General features: G+C 51.0%; 3 protein-coding genes across 3 annotated transcripts in view; 2 read left to right on the forward strand and 1 right to left on the reverse strand.

Moving 5' to 3' along the window:
* LOC115314621 (indolethylamine N-methyltransferase) overlaps positions 1-17,263 on the forward strand; it is a 230,465-nt gene that overhangs the window by 154,084 nt on the left and 59,118 nt on the right. The gene's annotated exons all lie outside the window — the stretch shown is intronic.
* Positions 829-2,772, forward strand: LOC120841799. Its single transcript, XM_040212788.3, has 2 exons — positions 829-2,135; positions 2,452-2,772. Exons 1-2 carry the CDS (start codon positions 873-875, stop codon positions 2,482-2,484), a joined length of 1,296 nt encoding a protein of 431 aa, XP_040068722.1. The 5' UTR covers positions 829-872; the 3' UTR covers positions 2,485-2,772.
* Positions 12,996-15,211, reverse strand: LOC115326411. The gene has a single exon (XM_040212787.3). The coding sequence runs from the start codon at positions 15,010-15,012 to the stop codon at positions 13,036-13,038; it is 1,977 nt and encodes a 658-aa protein (XP_040068721.1). The 5' UTR covers positions 15,013-15,211; the 3' UTR covers positions 12,996-13,035.

The following is a 17,263-nucleotide window of genomic DNA, read 5'->3' on the forward strand; positions in this document are numbered from 1 at the left end:
TGCACTGAAGGGCTATAAGGTATACACGCCAGAGTGACGCAGAGGTGACTTAGAGAAGTTGGCACCTGGAAAAGGAGGAATAGTTGGTAGCTAAGCCATTTGAATTTACACTAGATGTTTTCAAAGTATTTTTCTCGCCCGTCCTAGGGCATGGCCAACAGTGCATGATGCCATACCTGTTTTCTTCCGTGGCTGGGGTGGCGTTGGTGGTTTTGGTGGTTTTGGTGGTTCATATTCATCGTCGGAACCTGTAGTGTCGGTGCTGTCATCATAGTCAAAAGAAAGGGTCGGACGTCGTTTTCGCTTGGCACGATGTAGTATTTTGATTTGCACGAGATGGCGATACTTGACATCTCCTTTTTAAAGTAGCCATCTCGTGCATCCATATAAAAAATAAAAAGGACAGCACGCGACGGCATGAGCCGCGCGTGATCTGCGGCCTCATCGGCCAGTGTTCGCCCCGCTCCTGAATCCGTTGGTTGTCCTTTCTTCTCGCTCCGGCGACCGTCCAGGTCCGCTCGGGGCATGTAGTTTCCCGGCTACGTCGAACGTGAGTCACGGCGCTTGCGTCCAATGTAGCCAGGCTTTAGAGCACCGCCGCGTCGGTGCAGAATATAACATTTTGGCGACCAGGATGGGATATTTGTTTTAATATGTAGCATTTCCTCTTTTGTAACCCGGGATTCGGGAGGGGGCTTCACTCCGCGTCGCGGGTCAGTGGTTGAGGAAACCGGCGCGTAACTGTATTCATGAAATGTATTCCTTTTTGTTCCGGGTGAACGGTAGTCATATTTTGCGGAAAGGCCGCGTTTGATGAGTTCCGGGGGAGGCATTAGGCCTAGGTCTTCAGTACGTTCCATTTTCATCGTGAGATGACTTCGTCATCTTCGTCTTCGAGCGGCCCAACGGCGTTCCCGCCGCCGGCCGTCTTTTTGGCAGTGCCCGGTCCGCCGATAGTAGCTTGGCCGGCATGGAAGCGTGCTTTTCTGACTTTTCTTGACGCGTCGGCGTTGCATCTCGTAGAACCGTTCCGAAAAAAAGCCATCCTGTTTTCGCTGTTGGGCACTGAGGGCCAGCGCATCGTGGATGCATTTCAACTGTACGAGACGGTTGCGGTGGAGGGGACTGACGAGTTCCAGGTTTTTCTGGAGGCAGTCGAGAAGCATTTTGAGTTTTCGGGTAGTATCGCGCTTGAACGCCAGAAGCTGCGCGGTTTGTTCCAACGTCCTGGCCAGTCGGTAACTGAGTTTCTTGCCGTGTTGCGCCATCAGGCTTCGTTTTGTGCTCTGGGGAACGCGCTCGATGAAAGACTTTGCGAGGTTTTCTTGGAAGGCCTGGAGTCCAGACGCGTTCAGGATCGCGTTCTGCAGGAGTGCGAGGGCAGCGAGCTGCCAACGCTGTCGCGGGCTATCCAGATCGCTCACCAGTACGAGCAGAGAGCGAAGACGGCCGCAAGTTTTCGGCGGCGAGAGTCGCAAGTCCCGGTCGCGGCAGAAGTCCAGCGTGTCCAGATCGAGAAACGTCAAACGGCAGCAACACAAGATGGCGGCCAAGCGTCGTCTTCTTTCATCGAGCATGGGCAAGATGGCTACAGCGGCTACCCTCCCTGGCCTCAACCTGGCTACCCCCCGTCGCAGCTTGGACCCAGGATGCCTTGGGCTCCGGTGGCCTCCGGTCACGTGCCCCGTTTTCCGGCGAGGGTGTTCCAGCCTCAGCGTGGGCGTGAGCCCGCTCCGCCTCGGACGGGTGGGATCGGAGCAGACGACGCCTGCTACTTCTGTGGACGCCGCCGTCATGATCGAGCGGTTTGCCCGGCGTCTCAAGCGACATGCTTCTTATGTGGAAAGTGGGGACACTTTGCAGTGGCGTGTCAGAGTCGTCGCCCGCCGGCGGCTGCCTTCACCTACGATCGGCGACAGGCATCGTTCCCGGTTCAAGGCCGTGGTACTCGGCGGACCTTCGCCGACAGACAGTTCAGAGGGGACCGGCCCGGCCGGGTGAACGTGGTCGGCCAGTCGCTGTCTCCTGAGGAGCTGCCAAGCGTCAGGCTGACGGAGGAACCTGTGGTCGTCGGGACGGCCGAGCGACGAGAAGGCGGCAGCATGCGTCGTGACGCCTTCATGGCCGAGATCACGGTAAATGGGACCCCTCTTCGTCTTCTTGTTGATACCGGTTCATGTGTGTCGATCCTAAATGAACGTATGTTTAGCGAAGTTAACAAGCAGCGGAGGATAAAGTTACATCCGCCGTCGACGCCTCTCGTCCACTATTTGCAAGAGACCATTCCGGTACTTGGATGTTTTGTGGGACAAGTAAATTTTAAGAACCGCTGGACAACGTTGGAGTTTTACGTAACCAAGACTGGACGTTCGTTACTCGGCATCGACGCGGTCCGTGAGTTGCAACTGGTGTTGAATGGCGCTAAACATGAGTGTTTGTATGCGAATGCAGCTCACGGAGGAGGAGCATCACAGCGGGATGTGAGGCCCATGCCCAACCCGCAGCGACGACCGTTCACCGCGTCGTCCTGTCAAGCATCGCAAGTCCCTGGTTCTCGACCAGCGGCAAGTTCCAGACCTTCATTTGCGGAGAACCCGTCTCCTGCTTCATCGGTCTCTGAAGAGACCACACCTAAAGTCTTCGAGGACGAGTCAAGTCCGCAACGTCATCCTGAGAGTCAAGGGCTCCATAGTCCGCAACGTCATCCTGAGAGTCAAGGGCTCCATAGTCCGCAACGTCATCCTGAGAGTCAAGGGCTCCATAGTCCGCAACGTCATCCTGAGAGTCATGGGCGCTATCATCCACAGCGTCATCCTGAGAGTCACGGACTACACGGTCCACAAGATCATCCGGGGAGTCAAGCGCCCCAAGGTATGCAGCGTCATCCAGAGATATCCAGTCCGTCGACGAGCCTTGTTGGTGGTTCCTCGAAGAGAGACGCATCCAAGTTGCCACCTGGCTTCGAAGATTTTGAACATCTTTTTAGCCCGGGGTTGGGTCTGCTGAAGAATCACTCGCACAAGGTCAAGGTGCGGCACACAGTTCCACCAGTCCAATCAAAGCTCCGTCGCCTCCCGATGACCCTAAGGGATCGGGTTTCCGAAGAAATTTTCAAGCTGGAGCGAGAGGGCGTAATTGAACGTGTCGAAGCCTCCGAGTGGGTGTCACCTATTGTTGTCGTCCGCAAGCCCGATGGCAACATCCGTATGTGTGTGGACCTACGAGCTCCGAACCAGGCCGTTGTCATTGATTCATTTCCACTTCCTTGCATCAATGAACTGTTGAACTCTCTACGGGGAGCGGCGATCTTCTCCAAGCTGGATTTGGCGTCCGCCTACCATCAAGTCCGTCTCGACCCGGTGAGTCGTGACCTCACGTCTTTCATTACCCACGAGGGGTTATTTCGCTTTAAGAGAGTTTGCTTCGGGCTGGCATCCGCACCCGCAGCTTTCCAGCAACTCATGTCCAAAATCCTAAGGGATTGTCCAGGCGTTCAGTTCTATCTGGACGATATCATCGTTTATGGATCCACTTTGAAGGAGCACGATGAGAATCTCCGTCGTGTCTTGTCTCGAATTTCCCAAGCAGGAATGAAGCTAAACCGTAAAGGTGTTTTCCAAGTACAGGAGCTCTCATTTTTGGGACACCATCTTTCCGTGAAAGGTTTAGCACCCCTGTCATCCAAGGTAGATGCGGTCCTAAATTTTGCAACTCCCTCTGATGCAGTGAAGTTAAGAGCATTTTTAGGGCTGGTAGAGTACTACAGCAAGTTCATCCCTCATTGTTCCACGGTCGTCGAACCGATGCGTCGTCTCCTACGTAAAGGAGTTCGTTTCAACTGGTCTCCGGAAGTCGAGGCCAGTTTTCAGAAAGTAAAGACTTCCATCCAAGAAGCTCCAATTTTGGCCATGTTTGACCCGACGTTGCCTATCGTCGTGGCCACAGATGCTTCTCAGTACGGTCTCGGTGCTGTTTTGCAGCAGCAGTATGGTAGCCAGCTTCGTCCTGTAGCCTTCGCGTCTCGCTCGCTAACTGATGCAGAGCGAAGGTATTCCACGGGCGAGAAGGAAGCTCTCGCATGTCTTTGGGCGTGTGAAAAGTGGCACGTGTATCTGTGGGGAAGGTCTTTTGTCATTCGTACTGACCATCAGGCGTTGGTCACGTTGCTGTCCAACAAAGGTTCCGGAATCCGTCCTCTAAGGATCACTCGTTGGTCCTCCCGACTTCTGAATTACAATTTCAAAATGGAGTTTCAGAAGGGCGCCACCAACGTCGTTGCTGACGCGTTTTCACGGTTGCCAGTATCTGACACTGAGGAGGGCATGAGATTCGACGAGGAAGTTGTTTCCGTCGTAATGGTTCCTTTGTCGAAAGGTGGTTTTCAACAGGCTACGGCCAATGACATAGTTCTTCCTTCAGTCATCCGCTATACTACCTCGGTTTGGCCTGAAGATAGTAAAACCAATCCAGATCTCCGGCCTTACTATCACGTCAGAGACCAACTGTCGCTGTACGACGGTATTTTGTACAAGGGAGAAAAACTTGTCGTCCCTGTCGAGTTTCGAGACCGGATCGTGGAAGTAGCACACGAAGTTCATCAGGGGATCACAAGAACCACAAGTGTGATCCGGGAACACTACTGGTGGCCGTTGATGAATGAACACATAAAGAACAAGATCCAGAACTGCACGGTGTGCCATGCTACCGACAAACCAGTGAAGGCTGCACCGGCTCCCTTGCAGCCCATCCAGTTTCCAAGTCAGCCCTGGGAAAAGCTAGGAATCGACATCGTGGGCCCGGTTGATCGTGCACCGGCCAGTCAAAGGTTTTTTTTGGTACTCGTAGATTACCACTCCAAGTGGCCAGAAGTTCAAGCCACGTCTTCTGTGACTTCTGCGACTGTCATCAGCTTTTTGAAGAACGTTTTTTCACGCGAGGGACTGCCCTGCGAGATTGTGTCAGATAATGGAGTACAGTTTACCTCCCATGAATTTCAAGATTTCTTGCGTCAACATGGCATCAAACATAGGAGAACGTCATTATACCACCCCCAATGTAACGGGCAGGTGGAAAGATTTAACCGAGTCCTGAAGTCGTGCCTTCAGTTAGCTGTTGTACAAGGTCGTCCACTTCCAGATGCCGTCCGAGACCACCTGGAAGCGTACCGACGTACGGTACATCCTGCAACAGGATTTGCACCATCCTTTCTCCTTCATGGACGAAATCATCGGTCTAGACTAGACGTACAAGGCATGCCGACTAGGACGATACCTGACGATCTCTTGGAACGTCGAGCTCAGCTACAAGGAAGAGTACAGCGCTATCAACAAAACATGAAAGATTATTCTGACCATCGTAGAGCGGTACGACACCCTCAGTTTCATCCTGGGCAGGCTGTTCGCGTATTCAAGCCCACCCATCATAACAAGTTGCGGAGTACATATACAGAACCCCAACGGATACATGCACAGTTAGGACCTGCTACATATCAACTCGCTGACGGTAGGAAATGGAACGCAGCGAAGCTTGCAAAGTCCATACAGCTGCCTCCAGCACAAGTTCCTGACTACGGTTGGGATGATGATGATGACGAAGATGACTTGTATATACCTCCTGCAACTCCAGTGGTTCCTGTACTGACCCCTGTCCGTGGAAGCACTTCAACGTCCCAAGTACCAATTGTTTTTTCCTGCCCGGAGGGTTCCTGTGACCCCGCAGCGTCTGGTCTCTTGGGGAGACCCGGTTCATCTGCTGCACCCATGGCAGGTGCACCTCGCCATGCAGCGCTGGGTTCTCCCAAGGAGTCAGATCTGTTTGCTGTGGCAAAGTTTACAGTTCCGGTTGCTGCGGCCGAGTCTCCTGCTCCGGGTGCTGTACCGGGGCCTGTTCCTGGACCTGTTCCTGGAACTGTTCTTGGAGCTGTCCCTGGGCCTGCCTCTGTTCCTGGGGGCCCTGCTCCTGTTTCTGAAGGGAATCTCGGGTCGGCTGTACCCGACATGATCGGGATCTCTGCACCTGAGCTCTGCCCTGCTTCCGTGGCAGACGCTGGACAGTCTGTGGAGCCTGACAGGCTTGTCAGGCCTGTTCCTGAGGCTGCGGTCAGGCCTCTCCCTAAGCCTGTACTCAGGCATGTTCCTGAGGCCGAGATCAGGCCTCTCCCTGAGCCTGGTCCCGGTCCTGTTCCGGCGGTCAGGCCTCTTCCTGGGCCCGTGGTTGTTGCTGCTCCGGACGCTGTGCCAGGGTCATCACCAGAGTCCGTGGTTGCAGAGCAACAACCTGTCTCCGATCGGGCAGTTTGCCCAGACACACGGGCAGAACTGCTCGTTTTGCCGTCGCCAGAAATGAGTACTCTGGAGTCTTCGGGAACGAGTACGCCATCTATGCCTCCACTTGAGGATTCAGTGGAAGAACTCACGACCGAGTTCCACACATCACCCACGATCTCCGAGCCATCTACAGCTCCTCTACCACCAGCGAGGCAAGGTCGGCCAATACGCCAGAGAAGACTTCCGCTGAAGTTCAAAGACTATATTCTTGCACTTGGCGATGATAGTTTTCAGTCAGATTCGGAGTACAGTGACTAAGACTTTTGTAGTTACGTTTTCGTAAAAGGTCATTTTTGGTATAAACTTTAGGTAGATATAGAACATTAAAAGCATATCACTGTTATAGCAAAACCTTGGCCAAGGTAAAAATGTCCATGACAAACACAATATTCTAAACAATAACCAAACTAACAAACTAACAGTCAACACTACAATGTGTCATGGACATTAAAATAGGTATGGTTGGATGTTTCATTTTCTTCCCAGGAGGAGGAGAGATGAGAGTGCTCTAAGTTGAAATATGACTCTTGGAATGAAATTTTGATCGTCACGTGACTAGTATGATGCAACCTGAACTTTCAGTGAAAACCCGTTTTGTTCGGATGACTTGTTTAGGATTTTGTTGAATTTTCCGTGTCGTGCACACAAAGAACGTCTATGAACAATCTTTTGCGAATTTTATATTTTTTTTTGTGTTTCAACGAACAATTTCAAAACCAATATTTCCAGTGAAATAACGCAATCTTCGGGTGGTGAAGTGTTTTGATTTTCGTTATTTTTTTTCACATAACGAATGTATAACGTAAGTCTTCCTCCCACAGTTTTCTTATTTCTTTTAAGGGAGGGAGAATGTAGTATTTTGATTTGCACGAGATGGCGATACTTGACATCTCCTTTTTAAAGTAGCCATCTCGTGCATCCATATAAAAAATAAAAAGGACAGCACGCGACGGCATGAGCCGCGCGTGATCTGCGGCCTCATCGGCCAGTGTTCGCCCCGCTCCTGAATCCGTTGGTTGTCCTTTCTTCTCGCTCCGGCGACCGTCCAGGTCCGCTCGGGGCATGTAGTTTCCCGGCTACGTCGAACGTGAGTCACGGCGCTTGCGTCCAATGTAGCCAGGCTTTAGAGCACCGCCGCGTCGGCGCAGAATATAACACACGACCTAGCTCTTCTTCACTAGTGAAGTCTGATGTATACTACAGAGCCTGACGTTTCTCCAGCGCCTTCTGATATGTGCCTGAAAGAAATTTACACACTGAGAACTGGAAAGAATTTAGAGCAAAAAAGAACTTACCAGCCCAGCCCTTGATCAGGCATTTGACCTGCATCCAACTGTCTGACGCCTTCGATTGTCATTCGACGACGCTTGTTAGGATTTTTTTCAATAGGCCAAAATGTCGTTTCAGTGTTTTCAACGAGTCATGTCTTGTGAATAATGGCCAAGCTGTGATCTTCTTCAGGAAATGCTACAATAGCAAACTTGTCACCTGAGCGAAGCAGGAAAGGCAAGCTTTTGCGTGTCCACTGAGTTATTTTCCCTCTTTAATGCAGCATACTAAAACCGAACTAGCTCGTCCAGTTCATCTCCAAACAATATCATAAACTAGATTATTAATAAACAAGCCGCCGTAAAAAAATTGCACTGTAGGTGCACCATTGGAATAACAACAAATTTCTTTGCCAATGGGAGTCTCACACATTTCACTGCAATTTCTGAAAGTGGCTGGAAGTGAATGTCAGACAGTTCAGATGCAAGGTAGGTGTTCAGCAATGATGAACCGCAGGGATAGCTGTAAAGGTCTTCTAGCCTCTGGTACTTCCTTCCAACGAACACTGGTTGATAGTTCACTGCAGCGCTTGCAATGTTTTCAACCTTGATGATACTCATATGTTAACATGCAAGTGCAGTCTTTTTTGTTTGTTTTGATGGTGACGCCAACAGGAAACGTCACGGTCTTGTACTGAGGTCCAATGCATCCGAGCGGCAATGGTCGACCTTCATGCTTTGCTGTCAGCTTGAAACTTTCTCCTCCAAGGAATACAAAAGCGACGGTTGGAGTCGACGCTGCTGACTCTCCAGTGTTGACAGCAGAACATGCAACCGAAAATCGTTCTTCTACGATCCGATCGTAGACTTGCTGCAAGGGCCTTTCTGGTTTGCATACATAGCTTTTGAGTTTACGCATGTAATTTTCGAATAAGAAAGCACTATAATTGTGAAGAGGTCCATGAACTCTCACGTCGTTTGCCACATGAATCAAGCCATGAACATCGCGAGAGACTGCATCTCTACCATATAGTGTTATGTAGGTCTCAACAAAATGCCTTAAGAGCCTTTCTGCATACCCTAAGTGCTCTCTGCAAAGTAATGGGCTGCAAAGTATGGTGACTGCACAGTGAAGTGTCATGAAGTTGTCCATCAGTGGCTTGGGGATCCTTGACCTCAGCACTGCTGGCCCCGTGTAAAGTACAAGCAAGCGAAATCCTGACGCTTTCCACTTATCAATGTCGGACAAGCTGCGTGGTTTCCGAGACATGTCTGGTGGTACACACTCTCTTAGAAAAAAGGATATGGATAGTCCTCCCTTAGGGGAGGAACGGTCTTGTAACCTATGTTCCTTTAGAAAGAAAGAAACTTTCGTCCCTGAAGCAGGGGAGCAAATAGTTCCTCCATCGCCTGCATCTCATTATGGCGGCCCTGAATCGAGCAAATCGGGCTCAGTGAGGCTTAACAAAACGCTACGTCTCGTGTACGGGACGAGAGCAGCAGCAAATAAAAGCGTAACACGAGCTTTCCGCGAACTGTGTTTATTTCCGAAGCCAGATTCCCCCCACAGGTACAGAAACTTGCGTTTCAAAAGCAGTTACTCGGTCTTCTCGTCGACAGCACTGCGATGTTAAATGGAGACAACAGATACACAGTTACTTCGTGCACTTTGCGTCTTACCTTTGGTGTTCCTCGAGTCACAATTCTTTCGCCACCCGCACATCACGGAGAAATGTCAAACCAATCCGTGAAACCAAAAGCCGCTCTCAAAAGAACAATCCCGAAGCCGCTGTTTATCGTGTAGCGTGAAAGAAGGTTAAATTGCTTGCCACAAGATGGCAGGGTCAAGCAGAGTAATTGCAACTTGCTAGGCTAGGTGGCGCTAGGTACCGCCCAATTCATGTTCTACAAAAAATAATTATATTTTCTCAGGCCACTATTGCGCATGAGGATCCTCTACTATACACACATTACAGTGCATTATGCAGAGAAAAAGCATCAGGTGAACATACATTGAGCACATACACATACATGGCACATGCAAAGATCAATACAGCGGCACACCACACTAGCCCGAACACTAGACCCGTGCTCTGCATTTCCGTCTTTTATACTGGTCGTTTTGAACGTACAGAATTTTTCGGTGACTGAATAAGCAATAAAAAATATTACCAGCATGTTGATTTTTTTTCAGCAATGTCATACCTCTGAGAGAATTTGGAATGGCTCAGGGGATGAATCTCTTATTAAAAAGCAAACGCTCGATCACGCCGTAATTATTTGAAAGCAATAAATCAAGCCGGTCCAATGCGGTTCGAAGTCATGAGTTTGTTTCCCCGCACGGCACGTCGTAGCCTGTATTTCTATTGTAGTGTTTGTTTTTCTATTTGTGCTGTTCGCGCAAAGCTGCAATTGCCGTCTTGAATTAATCTCTGTAGAGCGGATATTCACTCAGCTGGAAGTGATGCTTCACGGGCTGAGAAATCGCTTTTCGATCAACTTGAATGCAGTCAAAGCCGCGACTTGCGGCAGGTGTTAAGTGTACGGAGCTACGCCGTGGCGAGCTCGAAAACTTCTAGCGCTCATCCCAGCGCGCCACTTGGAGGGCAGTTTCTCCAGGAACCGTAGTATATTTAAACAGCAAAATAAAGGGTAGCTTTTTTTTTCGATCTTACCTGCTATTGTTTTTTAATGCTGAAATTCCACACAGTAAATATACGAACTTTCCGTCACGATTTCGTACTGTTGTCCTTTCCGCAGAGCGCAATCGCTCTCGGGGACGAGACAACCGACAGTCACATTGGCCACTGTACGCAGACCAGCGTTCCAACATGACTATCCGCACGTCGATCGATTGCATCTAATCCCTCAAGTGGTATTAAACTTTTTAATGTAAAGCGGAATGTCAACCTGCGACACTCCGCCCCCTCCGATCACGGTCCGACCAGCGGCATCAATGCCCGACGGTTTACGGTCTCATTTTGTTGTTACACCACTGATACGCGAACACACGGTCACATCGGCGATAATTCGTCTTCTGTTCACAACCCACAACACTGCCATCACCATGTTGTTGCTATGTTGCTGACACGCACAAATACAGAAACACGTTGAACGCCGGTTGCACTCGGTATCGGAAAACAGAACCGAACTCAGCACGGAAGGCAGCCGGCAGCAAAACCTGCCTGTCTCCGCCTGTCTTGGACGCAGTTCCTGCGATTTCCATAAAGTCGAAAACGTCAAAACAGTTCCGCGTGGTTTCGCCACTGTAGTTTCGTGCCGCGTGAGCCCGGCAATCCGGAGACGGCCACCTTACCCAGTGTACGTGGCGCTGCTGGCACTGCTCCGGAACTTCGCTGTTTCTAGCGGCTTCGTCGGCTTCGTTTGCTCATTTGATAAAATTAGTGATAAAAACGTCAATGCAACCGAAATGTTCTGCACGTTTAGACTAGAAGACGGAATTACAGGCGGCCTTCGCTGCCGCTGAAGCTCAATCAACTCAACAGCTATTTATTAAACAATGTGCGCGACCTGCTCGAAAAACGAAACCGAAAGATGAGTAGGGAGGGCGAAAGCTTGCTCCCGTCTGCCTGGAGAAGGAGAAAAACGTTTTGTTCCTCCCCTTTTCTGGTTTTCGCTTGGGGGCGCGCCAGTAGGAGGGAGGAAGACGTGCCGTTGCTACTTTTTTCCTTCCTTTTTTTCTTAGAGTCTAGTGCCTCATTTCAATGTTAGCTTCCGACACAGAATCTCTTGATGCACTTCCAATGCGGTAGGTTTTATCACGTTTCAGCCAAAGGAGTACAAGCTTGCGCACAACACCCAGACAGATGAGGTGCATATAGTCAAGTGGCATCAGGTCAACAATGTCTATGGGAAGTTCTTTTAAGATAGTTTCCATGATGTTGTGGTCCTCTTGCTCTGCACGCCGAAAGCTAGCATTTGTTCGTAATAAAGCATCAAGTTCAAATAAGCACACTCGTCCTGGCACAAATTCTCCTTCAGTCGTGCACTTTGAGCAACTGAAGTAGCCGCTGTGCCCTTTGATGCCAAGAATGTATGACTTGGCAGGTACATCGCAGATTATTGCTCCAACTTGCACTCGGAAGACCCTCTTGCCAATAGCAACGCCTTCAGAGAGAATACCTTTCAGGTCAGACACAAACGGTCTAAGGAAGACATTTGACTGAAGAGCCTTACACTGGCCATGATAGGCACCAACTGGAAATGGGTCACTGCCTTCACAGTTAGCAGCTTGGCAGAGAATGGGCCAGAACTGATCCCGCGTGCTTTTCGTCAATGGTCCATCTACATTCACATGAAGGATTATTGGATCCGGTATATTGCGCACAGGTTGCAGCGCTGCCCGGAGCCCCTCACTCAAGCCTAAATGGCAGTAATGGCCGGAATCCATGGGCCTCACATTATCAGTGACTCTTGGTGTAGACAAAAGTGCCCTGGCACATGTTGGGAGGTCAGAGAAACAAGAATGCGAGTGCAGTATCTTCAGCGGCTTTGTAACGGTATCATGAGGAACAGCCTCTGCTACGCTCCATCGCCGCAGCTTTTCCTTGAAAGATGAAACGTCGGATTCCTCTGATTCAGACAATTCATCCAACTCGACATTCCTTCGAATGTCTCTTTCTGAATGGTGTTCACGAATGTAAGGCAAGCCTTCCGAATTTACAGGGACGCTTCGTCTCGCGTGAATGGCGCTTGCACTGAAGTCCGCTTCCGGATCAGGCACAGTTTTAGAAAAACAGCACGTTTTCAGAACATATTGCTGATACGAGAGACGTGATGCTTCTGCAATTAGTTCCGGCGGCCGCGTGTTTTTGCGCCGCTTCTGCAACTACACTTTTAGAAAAAAGGGTCAGTATAGTCCTCCCTAAAGGGAGGAACGCTCTTGACACATATGTTCCTTCAGGAAGGGAGAAACTTTCGCCCCTTAAGCAGGGGAGCAAAAGTTCCTCCGTCGACTGCTTCTCATTATGGCGGCCACGAATCGAGCAAATCGAGCTCGACTAGGCTTAACGAGAACACTAAGTCTATCGTACGAAGCGAGAGGAGCAGCAAATAAAAACGTAACACGAGCTTTCCGCGAACTGTATTTATTTCCGAAGTTTTTTTTACCCCTGCAGGTAAAGAAACTTACGTTTCGAAAGCATGCAGTCACTCAGTCTTCTTTCTCATCGTCAGCACTGCGATGTTCAACGGAGACAACCGGCACCCAGTTCGCGCACTTTATGTATTACCTTTGCTATTCCTCGAGCCACAATTCCTTCGTCAACCGTTGCGTCAACCGCACATCACGGAGGAGTGAAAATCATTCGCCCGCAAAACCAAAAGCCGCTCTCAAAAAAAAGCAAATCCGAAGCAACCTCTTCGCTTAGGAGGAGGAGGAATAAACGTCTTTATTTGTCTTCAAAAGCTAGCCCATCTGGCTAGGGGAGGCCGAAAGCCCCACCCGGGGTAAGGGTGCAGGGGGCCCGGTTGCGGACCTGCCTGTCCCTCAGTTCCCGAGCCTTCTGAACGGCCCTTCGCTGTCCTTCCAGTGTCGTATCCTTGACTCCGGCGTCCAACATCTCAGGCAACGTTCCAGGCGCGCCTACCGGACTGCAGTCCCACAACACGTGCATGACCGTAGCCTTTTCCCCACATATAACACACGCATCCGTTCTGTACACGTCCGGAGCCACATACCGGCCCAACACCGGCGTGAAGATGCATTTCACTTGAAGCTGCCTTAGAAGGACGGCTTCCTCTCTGCTTAGGTTCTCGTGCGGAGGGGGATACACCCGCCGCGCTTCTCGTTTCGCTCGTAATACTTCCCCGTAGCCCACCGGAGCGAACACCGCCGCCCCACCGAAAGCCCGGCCTAATAACTCTCGGGCCATTCGGTCAGGAGCGACATTGCCGCCCATGTGCGCAGGGGTCCACACCACTTCCACCTCGTTACGAGGTTTGCACAGCTTGGCGACTAGAGGCGGAACACGACCGCGCGCGTACCCCCTCACCGCAGTCATCGAATCGCTTAGCACTGCTTTAACTCCTGGCAGGGAAACCGCTAGGCTTATGGCAATTCCTTCTGTTACACAAACATCTCCGCCCCTAACACTCAGGGCCGTCTTGATTTCCCCGGTGGCCAGATCCGTGACAACCGCCACCCCAACTCCATCACGTACAGCTGCATCAACACAGACCGCTCCTCCAGATTTCAAGAACAGTCGCTCCAGAGCTTGCGCTCTGGCCGCACGACGCCCAGCGTCCCTCGTGGGGTGCATGTGTCTCGGGATCGGGCGCACTTTCACACATCTCATGGTCTCATTGGGTAACTCAGCTAGTCCGGTGTTTCCACGACTTACGCCGACTCGGGCGAGAATTTCTCGTCCAGCCGCAGTACCGGCAAGCCTTAACTCCTGAGCTTCTCGGTGTGCCTCAATCATCTCGGTCACCGAGTTATGCACCCCAAGGGCGTCCAGGTCGGCGTTATGCGTGAAAGAGAGCACCCCCAAACCGGCTCTGCAAGCTTTCCGCACCATCGCATCCAGCTTGTTTAGCTCGGCCTTCCACCATTTGAGATATGGCCCTACATACATGATATGGCTGAGGGCAAAAGCCTGGACTAGCCTCAACACTCCCTCTTCTCTGATGCCTCGTCTCCTACTGGAGACCCTCTGTATTAATCGCATGGCTGCCAGGACCTTTGCCCTCAGCCTGTCTAGCATGGCGGAGTTGCCCGCCTTTTCTTGTAACACCAAACCCAGCACCCGAAGCGTAGGCACTTTCGGTATCAACCCTCCGTCCGCGTACAGTAATACTTCTTTCCACGAGCTTCGATGTTGTTGACACATTAAGTACTCAGATTTTTCTGGTGCACACACCAGTCCCGTTCCCTCTAAGTTTTCTTCCACCAGTTCGATACCTCTTTGCAGGGTCCCTCTCACAACCTCGCGTCGTTTGTCTAGACACCACATAGTAATGTCATCGGCGTATACTACATGTGGTATTCCTTCCCGACGTAGAGCACGTACTGCATCCACCATCACTATGTTGAACAACACAGGAGATATCACTGAACCCTGTGGTGTGCCAGCATTACCTAGGTTCCCTTCGCCTACCTCCAGATCCCCGGCCACCAATTTAGCTCTCCTGTTAGACAGGAAATCCTTTACGAAGGCAAAACTTCTATTCCCTAGCCCCGCCTTGCTAACTCCGGTTAGGATGGCTTCATGGGTTACTCGATCGAACGCACTTTTTAGATCCAGACCTAGAATCACCCCGGGCTTCTTGCTTTCCACCACCTCGTGTTTTATGATGAGCATGGCATCTTGTGCACCCAGACCCTCGCGGAAGCCGATCATTGAGCTCGGAAAGTACCCTTTGCTTTCCAAGAACGCTTGCCATCTCCTTAGGATCATATGTTCAAGGAGTTTACATACACACGAGGTGATGGAAATTGGCCTGAGGTGTTCCAGGTCCGGCGGCTTGTTGTGCTTGGGTATTAGCACCAGCTTTGCTACTTTCCAGGGCTCAGGGAGGGCTCCCTCTTCCCACACCTTGTTGTACAGGTCTAATAGTTTCTCTAGTCCCTCATCTGATAGATTTGACAAGACCGAATTACTGATCCCGTCCAATCCCGGAACTGAGCGACGGTTAGCTTTAGTTAGTGCCGCCCTAAGCTCCCACATCTCGAATGGTTTGTCCAACTCTGGATTCTCTGGCCCTTCGTACCGTACTCCACAAGTTTTCTCACCTTTGCCCAGGAATTTGTTCTTAAGCCAATCTTTGACCTTTTGTACCCCCAGATCCCTTACAGATCTGCCGACCACTTCCTTAAGCTTGCGGCCCTTTGCCGCCTTGGTCGAGTCCTCGTTCAATAAGTGTCTAAGTAGTTGCCATGTGTCTCCACAATGTAGGCTGCCCTCCGCTCGCGCGCACACGTCGTCCCACTGCTGACGGGACAGCGCTTCGCAATGCTTCCTGATTTCCCCATTAAGCTGAGCCAATCTTTTGCGCAGGGCTCTGTTGCGCCTACCAGTTGCCCTCCACCTCATCCTGATAGAATCCTGTGCCTCTAATAAAGATATCAGTCGGCTATCTACTATGCCCCCTACTGCATTATTTATTGCCTCATCAAGGTTCACTTCCCTTCTCGCGCTTTCAACCGTATTCGTCAGTTCCCTCGACCACGCTTCAACGTTCTCAATGGGGCCGCTTGGGCATAAAGCCCTGAAAAGGTCCCAATTGACCAGGCCCTTTACTCTCCACTGCCGCGGTTTCTCCCTCAATGGTACCTCAATCTCCACTACCCGGTGATCGCTGCCGAGATCTTCCATTAGGTTTTCCCATGAGATCCTAGCGTCATTGACGTAGACCAGGTCAGGAGTTGTATCCCTATCAGCAAAATGCCGCGCAGCCCGTGTGGGCAGGCCAGGATCCGTAACCAGCATTAACCCCACTTCCTCCGCGTCTGAGAAAAGGTTCAAAGCTTTTCTAGTGTTGTGGCCATGTCCTAGAGTTTCATGGCTAGCGTTAAAGTCCCCGGCCACCACTAAGCTTCTTCCGTCTGCCCAGCGGACCGCACCGTGCAGAATGTTACTGAACCTTTGCCGTCTAAAGTGGGGGTTACTATAAATGTTGCATACGCATACTCCCACCCTGCCCACGAGGACCTCTACTGCGATTCTTTCTACATTTTCATCCCCATCCATACAGTGTACTAACACCGGCCACTTTCTTCTTACAAACGTACAAACTCCCCTGACTCTACCAGGGGGCCCCCCCTGCGCCCTGTATGCCACATATCCCGGTAGGGTTACACATTCAATCACAGTTTCCTGCATCAAGATAACGTCTGGTTTGCGATGCCTACTCCTGAGAAATTGTTGCAACCTGGCCCTCTTGTTTCCATATCCATTACAATTCCAAATCCATATGAGCAAACTATCCATTCCTGTTTTCAAGCTTTTCGACCCTGCTTCTGATACCGTCCACACACCTGCAGACGTGTTCCAATTTAGACATTATCTGGGCCATACTCTGCTCCAAAACCCCGAACCTTCTTTCCCAGTCTACCTGGCCTTGCACCTGCTCTTTTCCTGCCGCGATTCCGACGGCTTTGGCCTTATCCCCCACGACCTTACGCTTCATAGGCGGGCTATTACCGCTCGCGTCAGACGATATTTCCATCTGGTCTACCTTACGCGTTAGCGCCTCGACCATTGCTTTTAACTCTTTGTTTGTCTGAATCAGCTCTTGCCGTTCCCTTTCCATGACTTTCATCTTCTCCATTAGTTCATTATCCTTACTACCCTTCCCAGTAGAGGGCTTTTTTTTGCAGCAACCTGAGCCCACGACACCTGGCGGCCTGTGCTACGGCTGCGGCTCCGCGAGGTACGCGACTCCACGGAGCTTGAGCGCCCCCTACCTACGGCGGGGAAATCGCCACCAGTAAACCGAGGGATCGAGGGGCTACGCGCACGTGCCCCGATCTGGCTCCTTTCCCATTTCCTACTACGAACAATGTAAGGTTCACGAAATTTGTTCTTACACCTTCTGTCCCCAGTCTCGTGCGGACCACCACACAGCTTACACTTGGCCATACACTCATGTCCGGGCGTTGGGTCTTTGCCGCATCCCAGGCATCGACGAGCGCTTGGGGTCGGGCAG

The sequence above is a fragment of the Ixodes scapularis genome, unplaced genomic scaffold, assembly GCF_016920785.2.
Source record: "Ixodes scapularis isolate PalLabHiFi unplaced genomic scaffold, ASM1692078v2 PGA_scaffold28__5_contigs__length_5199819, whole genome shotgun sequence".
In the NCBI taxonomy this organism is placed as follows: Eukaryota; Metazoa; Arthropoda; class Arachnida; order Ixodida; family Ixodidae; genus Ixodes; species Ixodes scapularis.